Genomic DNA, 16549 nt, shown 5'->3' with positions numbered 1-16549 from the left:
GCCCGGCTCTTTTTTTCTTTTTTTTTTTAAGCAGCCATCTATAACATGTCTCAAAGAGCGATTACAAACACATGCGAGACAAATGTAAAATTCAAAGGTCTCGCCAAAGAAATGAAAAGCAAAGCCTGCCTTCTTACCATTGCCCCGCACTGCTCTCCAATATGTCAACTCCATGTAAAGCTGGCTCCTTTTGTGGTCTCAAGACTGCTGCCAGCAGCTCTTGCGGCTATGTCTCTGCGTTATGTTCCATCGAGAAAGAGCATCCTGCCATTCCCAGAAAAAGCCTTGAGATGCACTCTTCTTAGGCGTGGTTAGGTCACATGCCTACCCCTAAACCAATTTTTGCAGCCATGAAGAAGGAATGTGCTGACTGGCAAAGCTGGCATCACCTAGATCGCAGCTGAAAAGCAAGGGCTGTGGGAAAGGAGAGCATAGTCATTCATTCTAAGCATCTGAATGACAGTCAGGTGATGTTACAACAGTAATAAACCTTCCAGGCAACTATTGGAAGAAAATCACACAATTAAATACACATGTCCTAGAACAGCTAAAAAGAGCATCTGGGAATGAGTTTATTCACCATCTGATAAATACAGATAATTGTTTAAGGGGCAGTTCCTTAGATTATAAGCCATAAGCTGTAACTAAGCTAAAATGTCTTTGGATTTCACGAGTGTTAGTTTCTTATATGTAAGCCAAATTCAGTTAATAATTTAAGATTGGAAAAATATCTTTAGAATGCATGAAAGGGCTGGGCACGGTGGCTCACACCTGTCATCTCAGCACTTTGAGAGGCCGAGGTGGGTGAATCACTTGAGGTCAGGAATTCGAGAACAGCTTGGCCAACATGGCAAAACCCTGTCTCTACTAAAAATATAAAAATTAGTCGGACATGGTAGCTCACACCTGTAATCCCGGCTACTCGTGAGGCTGAGGCGTGAAAATTGCTTGGACCCAGGTAGCAGAGCTTGCAGTGAGCCGAGATCTCACCACTTCACTCCAGCCTTGTGACAGAGCCAGACTCTGTCCAAAAAAACCAAACCAAAACAAAACAACAAAAACTAAAACTAAACAAAGAATGCATGGTAGTTTGGTTTACTAACAATTAGCTCTATGGGGTACATTACTGGTCAAGTAACGAAATACAATTTGGTCCACTAGGGGGCAGCAGTTTCCGGATAGCAGCCAACAGTCTGTAGTATGGTTTCTGCTCCACTGTCAATCCCTGTGCTGACTTTTAGTAGCGAAGATGAGGTCTCAGAAATTAGGGATGTGGCAAAGTAGCGAGTGGTTAACATTTGCTGTGTGGAAGCTCTCTGATTACTGCAGTTCAGCCTCATTATGGTCTCTTAATGAATCCCTTCCTTGTGATCAACCAGATTCCACGTTAGTACCCAGACCTGTTTTCAGTCTGTCAGTATTTTCTTTAGTGGAGTAATTCAAATTCCTTAGATAATGAGGTCAAGAAATTACATAATGCTATAATTAATCCTGGCAGGGAAATTTCTGGATAGGCACCATCTCCTGTAGCTTGTTATGCCTCCTCGTGTAATTCACTAAGCTCTTTGTCCCAGGTAGCCCCATGTGAGCAGGAATTCAAGATAATGGCTGCAGCACCCTTCCTTGAGGACATGCCCCCATGCCAGTTTCTCTTTTGTTGACTCTGCTGCAAATGTATCCCTTTTCTCTGGTACAACAAAACACAGCAACAGTGCAAGATTCAGCCTCTCCAGCATCAACACAAAAACAAACAAAAAACGAATAAATGAACCACTGGCCTGTCTTCCATTGTCTCCAAAATGGCTATCATTTTTATGAGAACATCAAAGGTTTGTTTCAGGCATTCTTCCGTAGGATGTGGTGTTCTATAAAACAGTTCATGTTTGGAATTTTATTGACAATGTTAAAGTCCTTTGATGCAAAGGAACAAAATAGACTTAAATTTTGTTAACAGCTGGATAGTGAGCTGAGGCCACTCATCTGAATGCTTGCTCAATTTCTTTGTAGGACCCCCTCTGGGTAGGTGTGCCAGCCATCTGGATGTTTTTCCTAGATGCTAACAGTGCCCCCTTCCACCGTGGGAAGCAGAAGCAGTTTTGTGGCCCCATAGGTGCCAAGAACCTCATTTTCATCTCTAGTTAGAATCCTTTTTTACTATAGTTGAGAGAATAAGACTGTTCTGCATTGAATGGAGAACTACATTCTAGAGATAATAAAGTCAACTCAACTCAGCCATCACTGAGTCCACTGTGCAGTCACCCTGAAGAGCTATAAACCATGCGCTAGGCCCAGTCCCTGCCCTCCAAAAGCTCAGTCTAGCTTGGTTTTAATTGACTCTAGAGATCCGCTTACATCTCTCCCTATCTTATATTGTTCTTTTACCTGATTTTCTTTCAATACAATCATCCCAAGAATGTTTGTTTTCTCATCTCCAAGTAGTCAAACTACTGCCAATGGGAAGAAATCTTTCCAAGACTGCAGTAGAGTGCACTCTTCCCTTCGCTGTCAGATGACATCCCTATCCCCTGTCATGTGCCTTGTGGTGACTCTAGTAGGCAGAGTATTGTCAGGCTTGGTCACTTGCTTGGGGAGTAGCATGTGAACAGAAGTGACAGTGGGCCTGTGCAGGGCAGAAGCGGAGGAGATGGGCTTGAAGCCTGAAGCTGTGGTTGCCTGTTTCTACCAGTTTTTTGTTTTTTCCTCTGCCTTCATCTAATTAAGGACTTCTCCATTGGTTTGCATGCTAGAATAAGAAGACATTGAGAAGAGATGCAGTCGGCCCACAGTCACCGAAATGTGTCATAAGTGAAAAAGATGTGCTGCTCAAAGCCACTGACAATTTTACAGTCATTTTTTACTGTAGTCGAGCTAATACAAACACCAGATCATACATAAATCATAAATGGAAGATAGAATAAGTAACAATTCCGTCACCTTTATTTATATAAAAGTATATTAAATAAATTATCTCAATATTTACAAATAGAACAATATTACCTACATAAATAGAAAATCCCCACATACAAAATATTTTTTAAAAATTATATATACAATGTCAACCATAGAAACTTTAAGTACCTTAAATCATAAACTCTGTAGTTTGTACCATAGTCTTATAAAAATATAGTTAGCTCTCAAAGGTTTCATACCACTTAAGTCAGTTAAAGTGCAGACGGGAAAGCGTATTATGGAGGTGCCCCAAATACCGATGTCTCTCATACGTGACACATTCATACAAAAGTTTGCCCATTGTTTTGAATTTCCAAATACACTCCGGAAAAAAAGAAGAACCGAAACACCATATTACAGACATATATGTTAGAAAAGTCCCAGAAATTCATCCAATTTCCATTTTACTTTCCTATATGAATTGAAGTCAGCCTCTCAAAAGCTTTTCAAAAAGTCCACGCAGGATTTTTTAAGGCATTTGGTCATTCGTTTTTGCTTGGATGACATGGTTTCTCCTTGAGTGTGGAATAGATAATCTAAAGTATATGTGCAAAAGGTGCCATAGTGTTAAAAATTAAAACTTGGAGTTGGTTGTAGTACCGTTTGTTACATTTCAAAGTGGCTAATGCTGATGGCAAAACCAGAATGCTAATGGTAGTAGAAGGTCCTATCAAGAGCTTTTCTTGAATTCCAGGGTCTTCCTGCTCTGAAATACTCATTTGTGTTTCCATGTATTCTATTCTCTTAAAAGTTCTCAGTCACAGTGCAATATAGCCTTTGCAGTAGCGCCATGGCTGCTTCCTTTATGCAACATTCAGTGGAGAGGTCTCCTTCCAGCTCCGCCCCACTCTTGCCTTTCCGCACTTGTGTAGAGATACAGCCAGGATGATGACAAGGATGATGACCACAAATACCACAGCTCCAATGATAAAGAACATTTCTGAAAAATAAAAGGCATCCAGTCAACTTGGAGCACCCAAATCCCATTTGTCAGTAGGCAAAATTGAGGACATAGCCCCAAATTACACCATCCTATTTTTGTGCAATTTGAAATTTCTTTCTTCCACTCTTTCTACCACTCTTAGATTAGGAAAGAATTTGTTAAACCCTGACTGTTTCAGAGTAATTGGCAATGGCTAATCACATTTAATGGGTATTTAACAAACGGAATAATGCGCAGTCCAGAAAAGATATGTAGTTGGAGGTAAGAACAATGCTGGGAAGAAGTGCCTAAAAATGATGCTGAGATTGACGGCAGTATTTATAGTAGAAAATGAACCCTGAGTACAAAATGGGAGAGCCAAAGCGCTACCAGGATGCAGGTGAAGAAGAAATAGCAACCAGTTGGTGCAGCAGGAAGGCTTCCTGGTGGAAGTGGCGTTTGAAATGCCTCTCCAAGGACGCATTTTAGCAAACAGAGAAGGGCCAGGGAAGCAGAGAAGTGTGTGCACAAAAGCAGAGGCAGTGGAATGAGAGCTGGGCTTTCCGATGATGACGGAAGGCTGTGGGTAGAATGGCTGAGAGGGGTGCAGGGCCTCCTGTCTCGCAAGAAAGAAGAGAGAATAGCTTATTTAGTGTTTTAAAATGTTCAGATCTCATGTTCACACGGAGCTAAGCCATCATTTCTTTCTTTCTTTTTTTTTTTTTGAGATGGAGTCTCGTTCTGTCGCCCAGGCTGGAGTCCAGTGGCGCAATCTCAGCTCACTGCAGCCTCTGCATCCCAGGTTCAAGTAATTCTCCTGTCTCAACCTCCCGAGTAGCTGGACAACCATGCTACTTTTTGTATTTTTAGTAGAGATGTGGTTTTACCATGTTGCCCAGGCTGGTCCTGAACTCCTGACCTCAGGTGATTTGCTCACTTGGGCCTCCCAAAGTGCTGGGACTACAGGTGTGAACCACCACACCGGCACAGGTCATCATTTATATCCCTTGACTCTTTTCTTCACTGAAAGTATTCAGAATATTTTTCCTGTAAGGCATGGAGTGAGACGCACAGGCTTGCAGCCTCATGCATGAGTCTGAATGCCCACAGCGCTTCTGGTTAGGGACTGCTCCTCACACAGTGTGTCTGAGCTCCCAACGTATGCACATGCATGTACACACGTGTCCACCACATACACACAGGCATGCACATGGGGGCATTTGATATACTCAATCCCTTCCCTTGACAGGTTAGATTCCATAGCCTCTGTGGTGACAGCCCACAGCGGGTACTCACAAATGTCTACTGGGTCCTGCTATAGCTAGCCCAGAAGCCACCCCCAGAATTAGAATTTAAGCACGAAAATATGCCCAGGGAAATCTGTGACTTGATGCCAAATCCTAAACATAGTTTGTGGATCCAGTGCTCAACAGAGGGCTTAGCACATAGTAGGTGCTCAAGAAAACACTTGCTAATACCAGGACACAAACAACACAGAAACATTGCTAAATGTCCAAAATCTTAACAGTACCAAAAGCAAAAGCAAAACCAAACCGAGCCAACAACAAAAACCTCAAGGCAGTTTTTCTTCCTGAATATTTAACCAAGGAAGTATGTCCCAGCCCTGAGGGTGAAGCTACCCCGCCTCCCCCTCCCCAGGGCACACACACTCACCTCTGAAATCCCCTTTCTTGGGGCTGGTACACTCGATGGTGCTCTCTACACTCTTCGGGTTAGCTTTTCGGGATGGAATCACTGCTTGGACATTGAAGCAGTAGTTTTCTCCTTTATCCACATCAATTGAAAACTCGTTAGTGTTTGTTTTGGCTGTTTTCTGTAAAAAGATAGAGTTCTTCATTCATCTGGGCTCAGAGTGAATTCTTTCCCCTTTACTAAGTCACTGCAGAGTAAAAACCCAGGTTCTAAGCAAAGACTACACAAACATATGACACGTGAAGGATTAGAAGTGACTTCGCTAATCAGTTTCCCCTGATCACTGCTAAAATGCCTTTCCAAGACTGAAAAGATTCAATTTAGGCATACTGAACCCTATTTAGCTCTTTTAGAAGATATTTACAGTAAAAGAAAAAGGAAGGAAGTATTACGCATTGAACCAAAACCAAAGTGATTGTCCTGGGATCCTCAAATAGAGGGAGAAATGTGAGCATGGCAGGACCTTTAGGGAAGATCTGATCTAGCCCGTTGGCTGGAACCTGGGTTTCTGAGGGGGCCCTGCCCAGAGTCACATGCAGTGCACAGTCACAGGTAGGACCAGGGCCTGCCGTCCACCCCTCCCCACAGCGGGCGACCCCTGCTTCTACTCCACCACCTTCTCAACAACCCTGTTCTGCTATTTTTGAATTGAGGAAGAAATGGGCTGTAAAACCCAAGTAGCCACAATTTAAAACGGGTCATAAAAACAAATTTAAAAATGCTTACCTTTCCGGTACTTGAAGCTCTCCAGTAATAAAGTGTATAAATTAAGTCCTTGCCAAAAATATCCCGGAGGCTTAGGAATGTGTCATTTATTCTGACTAAAGTCCGCGCATCTTGCACTGTCACATTCAGTTTTGTCTGGACTTGTTCAAAACTCTTAATTGTTGGCTGTCCGAGGTTTGCTGAAACAAAGCAAATGAGCTCGGTTGGAACCAAAGAATTCTGTACAAAGTTAAATCCTGTTTCGTTCTCACAATCGACAACTTAATTATCTCTCACATAAAACATCTGCATAGAACCAGCTCCCTGAGAAAAGCAGGTGTGGCGGCCCAGAGCTGAATCCTAAGACATTCTGTGGCAATGCTGCCCAGAAGGAAGACAGCGGAGCCTCAGATGTCATTTTAAATTTTCTGGTAGTCACATTAGAAAAAGTAAAAAGGAACAGGTGAAATGAATTTTACATTTTATTTAACCAAAGACAGTTGACTCCTGAATAACGTGGGTTTGAACTCTGTGGATCCACTTACATGCAAATTTTTTTCAATAAAAGTTACATGAAATGAAGCGTGCCTGCCTCCCTCTCCCACCTCCTGCTGTGGCCCCTGCTCTTCCTCCTCCTCCTCCTGAGCCTACTCAATAGGAAGATGATGAGGATGAAAACCTTTATCATGATCCACTTCCACTTAATTAATAGTAAATACATTTTCTCTTCCTTACAATTTTCTTTTTTTTGAGACAGCGTCTCACTCTGTCGCCCAGGCTGGAGTGCAGTGGCGCGATCTCGGCTCACTGCAACCTCCACCACCTGGGTTGAAATGATTCTCCTCCCTTTGCCTCTCAAGTAGCTGGGATTACAGGCACCCACTACTACGCACAACTAGTTTTTGTATTTTTAGTAGAGATGGAGTTTCACCTTGTTGGCCAGGCTGGACTTGAACTTCTGACCTCAAGTGATCCACCCACCTTAACGTCCCAAAGTGCTAGGATTATAGGAGTGAGCCACCATGCCTAGCCTCTCTTCCTTATAATTATCTTAATAACATTTTCTTTCCTCTAGCACACTTTATTGTAAGAATGTAGTATATATAATACATGTAACATACAAAATGTGTGTTAATTGACTGTTTATCTTACTGGTAAGGCTCCAGTCAATAGTCAACTAATAGGTAGGCTATTAGTAGTAAGTTTTTGGGGAGTTGAAAGTTATACTCGAATTTTCTCCTACACAGGGAGTCAGTGACTCTCAGCCATGCAATGCTTGGGTCAACTGCATATATCTGAAATATAATCATTTTAACACGTAATCAATCTAAAAAAATTTCTACACTTTTTGAGTTCTTTATACATACTTTATACGTACAGCATTAGTCATATGTCAAGTGGTCAACAGCCACATGTGGCTAGTGGCCACTAATTGAACAGGGTGGTAGCGTAAACTGTATTTTAGGTTCAAAAACATGTAGGGCTGTGAAAAAGCCCAGGAAATGTCCTTGGTACCTTGAAAAACTGGATATAACTACTGGGTCTCTGCAATGGCTCAATTATCCCATGTGCTTTGGTTAAATGACAGTGAACAGACATCAATGCACAGGCCAAAAACGTGTGTGCACATGCGAAATAAACGCATAAAATATTTCCTGTCTTGCACCAAAGAAGGATTTGAAGTAGCTTACAAAAAAACTCAAGAACTATTAATATAAAAGAGAATCACAAGGATGCCATAAACGAGGGGGGACATGAATGTCAACCATGCCAGTCACTGGAGGGGTTGCTGGGGCCACAACAGACACAGGCAGAAGCACCCTGGGGCTCTGGGAAGGCAGCCACATTCACCTGGGGTCACGCCCCCGATTTCGTAGATAGTGGAGGGTGGTTGGTGAGTTGTCTGCCCACCCCTTCTCACCATTCCTACCTTGAGAAACCGTTCTCTGGCTAGGCTGGCTGGGGGTAAACACAGAAAACCCACTAACACAACACCTGCATCCTAGCCAGCTGATCTTCCAAGAGAAGCTAATTTCACTGCACTCCATGTGCTGCACACGTTCATGTACAATGCCCAGCTCAGAGCCACAGTCCTGGCGAAAGAATTTAAATCTTCTACTTGACAGGAATTCTCTGCATTTTCTTACTGGCTCCTAGGGTCAGCCGGTGGAGGCAAAGGCGGAGGAGGAACGTATTCCACCTTTCCAAAACCAGAACGAGGGCCACAGGCAGATGGCTGGGCAGGTGCTGGCGCATCGTGGAACTCGAATCATGGCCAACTGCTTGGAAACGGTCAGCATGATGAGGTGATTATGGGCTCAGAGGGAAACCATGGACTTTCTCCATCAATTTGGGAAAAATCCTCAACTGGGATTTTTGGTCTGATAATGGGACAGAAAACGGAGATACGATACATCTAGCGAAAAGCTGAAAGCCCAGCCTTGGCGGCTGTCCCATCCTTCCGTCTTCCCTGCCCTGCCCTCTCCCAGCACATATTCAGCTGCTCACTGAGGACAGTAATAAGGTGTGAGGACAGACTAGGAAAGAAAGTTGCTTGATGACACTGTCATCAGCTCCAAAGTTCGCGTTCTGTGACTCCTACCACATCTGGAATGTGTGAAGAGGGCTGTGGTACTTAACCAGTTTCTGAGAAAGAATAAATATTTTTTATTTAGCAGCCCCTAAAGGCACAGGATCACAAGAAGATTCAGATGTTTACAACAAGAATAAAAGGTATTACAGCGCAAGCCACTTACTATCCAGGTAAGGTGTGAACTCTGGGGAGTTCACAAACAGAGGCTCCGCGGCAGAACCCGCACTACCCACATCCCCTGCCGGGTAGGAGAGGACCCGCGCCAGGTACGTCTGGTTCACGTCCTTCACTATCTCGTCCGTGAGGTCGCACTCTGTGTCTGTTATGTGAAAGCATTTGTTTTTCCAGTCTCCTGACTTCGTGCTAAAGAAAGAAAAGAAGAAAGAAAAATAAGTGGAATGTTGCACTTTACACCCAACCCAATAGGCTGCTTCCTGGCTGTGCTGTTCTGTGCAGGAGCTCTACAATCAACCCTAATGATGCAGTTACTATGCTGAGCACTCTGCTTTTTGTAAAACATTGTTTTGTAGAGATGGGGTCTTGCAATGTTGCCCAGGCTGGTCTCAAACTCCTGGCCTCAAGTGATCCTCCTGCTTCGGCTTCCCAAAGTGCTGAAATTCCAGGTGTGAGCCATCGTGTCTGGCAACACTGAGCACTTCGGATGCGTGTTGAGTCCTCATAGGGGACTGCTCTGTAATTTGCCCTGTTTTTACAGATAAGGCAACCAAGACAAAGTGAGACTGGCTGACTAGCTCAAAATCACACAGCTGGATTTTGAACCAGACAGCTATTTGACTCCTGGGTCTGTACTCCCAACCATTTTGTTAAATATCTTTCTTAGAATGTAGACACTCTGTCGTGGTTCCAGGGGAGAAAGAGCAGTTTTCCATCAAGATGAGGCAACTAAGACAAAGTGAGATTGTTTACTATAGTCTACTGATGATACCATATTACCTTGTTGGTTATATCATGTTCTGTAGTCTATGCAGCATAGAGTCTATAGAGTGAACCTACATTATAACTTGTTATACCTATATACTCTCATGACCACTATTAATGCTGTTATTAATCATCCATTGACTCCTCTATATGCCAGGTATGTGACTGGACCCTTTATGCACGTTACTTCATTTGAAATAATCCTTCCAAGAAGGTACTGGATCTTTTTCATCCATGAGGACACAGACAATGAGCGACTTGCACGAGGTCACATACCTGAGTGGCCGGGTCTGTTTGCCCATTACACTACATGCCTCCCTGCTTTTGCAAGATGTGAATCCATCCGAACAAAGATTACAGAATAACAATACAGGTAGTGTCTGTCTAACAAAGTCTGAGACTAAAAAGCTAAAGACAGATCGTTCTTTTGTAAGACATCATTGAAGGGAAAAGGATTTGAAGGACTTCTACTGAAAATGAAATTCTTCTCAATGACCAAAATAATAAATAGGTTCAGTGTCACCGCAATTTGATTCGCACATTTCTGCCCCATGGAAAGTGACAGTCACGCTGCTCTTCCCTTTGGCATCATTGACATCCAGAGTGGGACTCAATGTTCAAGGCCAGGATCCAACTCCACCTGCTCCGGGAATCTTCAACTCTCCCGGCTGAGCATCCACCTCTCCCTCCCCTGTCCCCCAGCATGAGTTTCTCCATGATGTTTTTCATGTGAACAGTCTGCCTGGTAACGGTGCATGCCCTTGTGCACCCCATCAAGCAGCAGGGCTGTGGGGTCTCGCTGACTATGCAGTCGTTTGCATTTACGTCATCTCAGGGAAAACCAGGCACCATATGGAGTCCATTCTCTCAATTCACACGTAAAAGCCATAAATATATTTTCTTTCAAAATCTGAACTAAGGAACCAGGCCAAAATGGATATGGGTAACACGTCCTTTATCTTAAAGTGCACAAACTGAGATTGATATTGCAATATTTTTGGTTCTGATTTAGTTAACTTTATGTGATAAAAGTAGAGAGGCTATTTTGGTTCAGAATGACCAAAATGTGTTTTATTATATTATTTCCATTTCCAAAAGCAAAAGCAACTAAGACTATGCTGTTTTCTTTTTATCACTATAGCAAATAGTTGTTCAGATAGCATGAGAAAGTCTCCTGCGGCTTTCTATGTACCGCAGAGACATAGTATTTGGTTCCTCCCAGCTCACAGCAGGGACCACATACTCTACAGCAAAGTTTAACACAAGATATATCCAGTATCATGGTAACTAGTAAAACTGTATAAACAGGTAAGGAAGGGACAATTCTAAACAGGTAAGGAAGGGACAATTCTGTAGAAAATTCCTCTGAATGTCATTAAGAGCATTAACACTTTAGAAGCCTCCAAGCTTCCTCCAGACATTGCAAACCCTCTGATTTGTAATTTTGAGTTAACTAAAAAATTTCAGCAGAAGACAGTCACTAATTTGGTTGCAGGTTGTTTTCCAGAAGTGCCATAAATTCAGCTTTAGAGTTCAGAACATTTCCACGGAATAAATATTACAGGTGATGGCTTGTGCTAAGGCTTAAGCCACGAACATTTCCCAACCACCATGGAAAACTGCTAGCAAAGGTGAAAAATGCAGCTGGAGCTCCAAGGAGGGGCTTCTGCACTGCAGCGGTGTCCTGCAGCCGGAGCCAGGCTGCAGCGGTGAGAGCAGTGGGGAGAGAGGAGGGGAGCAGCTGCTCCCGATGCTAACTGTAGGGAAGGAAAACAAGCAGGGAGGAAGGGCCCAGCGAGGAGATGCAGTGGCCACGGCTTTCCTTCTTCCTCCCTGCTTTGGGGCCTCCTGTCAGCTGTGCCAGAGCCACCTGAGGGGTGGTGTGCGGGTACAGGGGAGTCCTTGGTTCCAGAACTGGCATGGGCACTCACCATCAGTGTAGTCATGAATAAATCCCTCACTTCCCAGAGCAACGCTTTCCTCATCTGTAAAATGACTGCTCTGGTCCTTTTTAACCAGGAATCTCATTTATTCCCGGGGTGGGCAGGAGAAGTGTGCAGATCTCAGGCAGAGGCTGATGAAAAAGCTCCCAGGTCCTCCAGCACAACAGCAAGAGACTGTCCAGTCCACAGGACCATCCTGAGTTGGCCAGCATCCCCCAAGCCGTAGCCCTGTGCTCTGATGTTTGCAAATCAGGAGCTGTACCCATTTAAAAAAAAGCAACCTTCTAAAGTTCAAGAACTTACAGTTAACAAAGCCTTATGTTTAAAAAGCAGGTGAATCATAAATATAATCCCATGTGTCCCTCAAATACTAACTAGATTGACTATATTTAGGAGGTAAGCGTTCCTCCCAAAATCTAATTTTTACCATCTAGAAGGAAAGTGTTCACTAAGGTAAACTTCAGGCCTGTTTCAGAGAAATTACTTACTAATTCTGAATTGGTGAAATCTGAATTGACAAGTTTGACCGTAATTGTAATCGTTATTTCAGGTTATGAAATTCCTTCGTCTTTCTCTCTCCCCCTTTCTCTCTACACATATCCACACATGCAGGCATGTATGCACGCAAATTCTCCCTTCTGGTTTGGCAACTGTTATCATGAAGTTCATTTTGAAAAATAAGAACATTCACTTAAAAGATCCGTTGCATACCTAGAAGTTGCATTCCTAATGCTGTAAAGGGCTTGGCACAAACGAAAACAAAACAAAACCGCAAAATACCTTTAATTTTAGCTGGTGCTACTTTTGTACCTTTATATAATTAGCATTAAAATAATTTCCACAGCAGCTATTCTCTATTTCGTAAGATCTCTGCCAAGCCTCCTAGAACATTTCAAAAACCAAAAACTTGCCAAGAATATGGTGAAAACCATCAAAAAAGACATAACCTTTAGATTGAATATGCTGAATTATCAGCTCCTGGGGACAGCTGCCAATCAGAGTTGAGGCATCAAGAAGCAGAGCCACCCCAGACCAGGAGGGTGCAGACAGCGGAGTATTTCTGTTCTGCCAGACTCAGTGAGTCACCCATTTGGCCTCCTCCATTGAGATCATGTATGCTGCCAAATTTTGATTCACAGAGTCCAAAGATGAATGAATCAAACCCTGCTTAAGGGCAATGTATACACTGGAATTCCTCCCCACCTCTTCCCTAAGGTAGTTAGATAGACATGGCTCACAGTCTAGACAGTAACAGAAAAAGACATCAGTGTTGAGATGAGATTTAACTATCTATCATGACCCGAAGCACACTTCAGTGCCTACACAGGAAGGTTCACCTCTCCACAGTTTATACTTCACTTAGGAATTTTCCCATCATTTCCAAAAACAATTAAAATGTCCACTCAGTTTAAGGTCTGGAAATGTTGCAGGCTTGACAGAGTATGACACCAGCCAGCAAACTGCCATGAATCCCTTCTTCTTTGTCATCTCTTAAATAATTTCATCCAGTAATCAGCTTTAAAGACATTCGTGTTCAGCACAGGAGAGTAGAAACATCAAAAACTTCGTTTTCTTTTTTTGTACCTAGCTTACCTTATCTGAACAGTGTAGACATGATTGATGGGTTTGGGTTGCCACTCCAAAATTGTCTTGAAATTAGTTGATTTCCAAGTTAAATTATATGCTGCCACAGTGTCTGTAGTGCCTTTAAACAACAGTGAAACAGCTATTATTACATGTACTTCTCAGCACACGACTGTGTTGATGTATAAAACACCTTCCCATCTGACATCACCAAAAACCTCGCTTTTTATTTTTCAACCACAAAAGCTTCATTAGTGAATTATCAAGAGAAAAAGAATCTTCCAATTTTTTCTAGACCCAGAATTTCTTCATGACAAGAATCACCTTGTGAATCCCAGGACACCGGCAAGGATCTTGACATTTTCGTTTGAAATTATTCATGGGGAAAGCCCTGTCTATAACTTGACCATGAAGAGCCCAGAGCCATCAATGTGCCAGTCCAGGACTCAGCTCAGGAAGTCAGGTTCAACCCGCCAGGAAGGGTCTTCAATAAGTTACGGAAAAAAAGGAGAATCCCACACGTGTGACAAGAGTTAGGATTGCATACAAATGAAAAAAAGCCAAATTTCACTTTTTCCATTTTTATCTCAAATGTCTCTATACTGAACTTCCACAGAGACCCATGTTGATGCGTGGCCTGGCACGCCGCCGATGTACTGGGTCAGGATAATGTATTATGAAGGTCTGCTTTGTCAGTACGAAGCGGGTCGCAGTTCCTACGCAGTCCCGAAACCCGCACCGAAATACGGGGCACGGCCAAATCGTACCTGCTCCAATCTAAGCAGCAATCCAGCCCTTTCGGATTGCCTCTACTCAAATCTAGAACAAAAGTGGCCAGGAACAGAGCAGGGTCGCTCTATACTAAGCGAAGATGCACATATAATGAAAGATAATATCCAAACCTATGCACGCCAACCCGTGCACGCCAACACGCCGCATCACACGAAAGGTAGCAACTCACTGGGAAGCCCTTTTCCCCAGTGTGAACGCGGGAGCCAAATGTCCGCTTATGCAACAACAATGAACGCCCCAGGCAAACCTCTCAAGCAGAAGGGGCGGCTGGGTCTGGGGCGCCAAGTCCCTCCCAGCAACTTTCGCCGGCGCCCGCGGGACTGGGTTCATTCAAGCCCGGCTGGGTGAGCGCAGCCCAGTCCCGTAGGCGCGGGGAGCAACATGGGCGTCCCGGGAAACCAGGGCGAGCCCGCTGCCAACCAGGACTGCCGCCTCCCTCCCGCGAGCGGCGCGCCCCGGGTTTCCAGGGGCGAGTGCCACTCACCTGTAGCGCCGGCCACCTGGGCGAAGACCCAGCCGAGCAGGAGCGTCCGAGCGACAACGGTCTCGGGGCGCGGGACCGGGGGCCAGGCAGGGGTAGCCATGTCCACGAGCTGGCGGCGAGATCGAGCGGGTTTCGTGGCGCCCCGGAGGCTGGGGAGGTTGGCTGCAGGCGCCCTGGGCCGGCCAGAGTGAGTGCGAGGGGGCGCGGGGAGCCCGGAGTCTGGGGGAGCCGGTGCCCCGCGTGCTATAAAGGGCCGGCCGCGGCGCGGTCTCCCGCGCCTCTGCCGGCCCCCGCCCCCGCCGCTCCTCCGGACTCCCCGCCCCCGGCCCGGGTTAGCCGGCGTCGCGGTGGGCGGCCCCCGGCGAGTCCACACCCCTGCCCCGCCTCCTCCCGGTAGGAAACTCCGGGACCCTGCAAAGGGTGACTCACCCCAGTGATTCAAACGCGCCGCAGCGCGCGGAGCCGGCCTGGGGGCACAGGCGGGTCCAGGTGCGGCGGGGGCCCGGGTCCTCCAAGGCACCCAGTGCCCGGAGGCCCCCGAATTCACTCAGGCCCGCGACTCCGACGTTTAGTTTAGGTGGGCTGCAGGTCTATGTCAAGAAAGGGCGGGCGTCTTGAAAGATTCTTCCCTTGCATTTGGTGATAACGTGGGAGCGGCGACATTTACATTGAACAGAAAGCACGGGGTCTAGGCTCCGCTCCGGCGCTTTGCCCACCTGCTGCTGAGGCTCGGGACCTGCAGCGGAGTAAACGTGTGGGTGAGCAGGGCGCTCTCCTAGACACGGCGGCCTCTTCTACCCCACGAGGGTCAGGAACACCTGTCCTGCCCACCTCGCAAGGCCCTTAGCGGGAGAAAGGCGTGCGAATGCCGGTGTCAGCCACGGACGTGACCGGCTCGGCTCACGGGTCTGAGGGTCAGTTGGCCCAGGCACCGCCGGGTCCGACCAGAGATAGCCTCCCATCTGGCAGTTTGCCTCTGGGAGAATTCCAGCGTGACATCTGCAGCTCTGTGGTTCCAGAGAGGATGGTTCTCATATTGAAGAAGACATCCGTGGGATTGAGTTCCACCCAAATGCAGAGAAACCAAAAATGAAATTGAAAAATGCAGCCAGACTTGTGTGCCACTGGTTTTAAACTTTGGTTTTTCTAAATTATTTTCTGGCTTCTCCTTCTGGGCTTTGCTTGTAAAGTTGCCAAGCAGGAGAACAACTCTTATTCTATGAGTGGCATGGTATAAGCCATCCTCTGAAAGGCTCTCCTGTCGTTTATTTTTACTCTATATTGCCTGCAAGACATGACTGGAGAGTTATTAGTGTAAGAATGGTTTGTTTCTTCTCTCCTTCTTTCTCACGTTTTCCCAGGGAAGTCAGTCTTGCATTTTAGTGTATACTATATACATATAGCTTGCCGAACCACTCTTTAACAGAATAAAACTGCAAAATTTTAATTTTCCCCCTTTGCCTGAACTGAAATAGCACATCCAGGTTTAGCCCTTGTAGCCTTTCCTTCCTCGAAGTAGAAAGTTGCCTTTGCTGGTTTCCTCTTTGAGCTCTCTACCAGCTCTGAAACCCACAAAGTTTATGTTTGCAGAACTAAGCCATGCAATCCTTTTTTATGCAAACTCTAGTCTGAGTCATTTTCCCTAAGAGATCTTCAGCCGCACCTGGAATAGGATTCTTTGCTCTTTGGGATTGAAGGTAGCTAAAGAGAAATAGTTACACTTCAGGTTTGTTACAAGACCCAAGAAATTGTTGCAATTCCACCTGGAGTCACTGACTTTTCTGAAATCATATAAGGCTTTAAACAACGTCAAGATCAGCCATTTGATAAGAAAAATGTTTACCATTGGATTGTGATACAAAATGTGCCTTAAATATTGATAAATTAGATGAATATTTATTTTGTATACCATTACAATTGTCAGG

The 16549-nt window shown here is 45.0% G+C and overlaps 1 protein-coding gene across 2 annotated transcripts; it reads right to left on the bottom strand.

The window, feature by feature from the left end:
* Window positions 1–2833: 2833 nt before the first annotated feature.
* On the bottom strand, window positions 2834–14914 carry F3 (coagulation factor III, tissue factor). Of its 2 annotated transcripts, XM_003933283.4 has the most exons (6): window positions 14625–14914; window positions 13358–13469; window positions 9046–9245; window positions 6311–6489; window positions 5546–5705; window positions 2834–3889 (listed from the first exon to the last, which is right to left on the bottom strand). In XM_003933283.4, exons 1-6 carry the CDS (start codon window positions 14722–14724, stop codon window positions 3753–3755), a joined length of 888 nt encoding a protein of 295 aa, XP_003933332.1. In that variant the 5' UTR covers window positions 14725–14914; the 3' UTR covers window positions 2834–3752. The 2 variants fall into 2 exon arrangements, with proteins under 2 accessions (XP_003933332.1, XP_039316848.1); XM_039460914.2 differs by lacking the exon at window positions 5546–5705.
* Between the last annotated feature and the right edge of the window lie 1635 nt (window positions 14915–16549).

The sequence above is a fragment of the Saimiri boliviensis genome, chromosome 11 (genome assembly GCF_048565385.1).
Source record: "Saimiri boliviensis isolate mSaiBol1 chromosome 11, mSaiBol1.pri, whole genome shotgun sequence".
Classification (NCBI taxonomy): Eukaryota; Metazoa; Chordata; class Mammalia; order Primates; family Cebidae; genus Saimiri; species Saimiri boliviensis.
This window is presented reverse-complemented; position numbering and strand designations above follow the sequence as displayed.

Coding starts and splice junctions, on each gene's coding strand:
- F3 (XM_003933283.4), bottom strand. CDS start 14,724: ATGGCTACCCCTGCCTGGCCCCCGGTCCCGCGCCCCGAGACCGTTGTC. Junction 5,706..6,310: donor GAGCTTCAAGTACCGGAAAG/GTAAGCATTTTT, acceptor ATCTTTTTACAG/AAAACAGCCAAAACAAACAC. Junction 3,890..5,545: donor CAAGAAAGGGGATTTCAGAG/GTGAGTGTGTGT, acceptor TTTATTTTTCAG/AAATGTTCTTTATCATTGGA.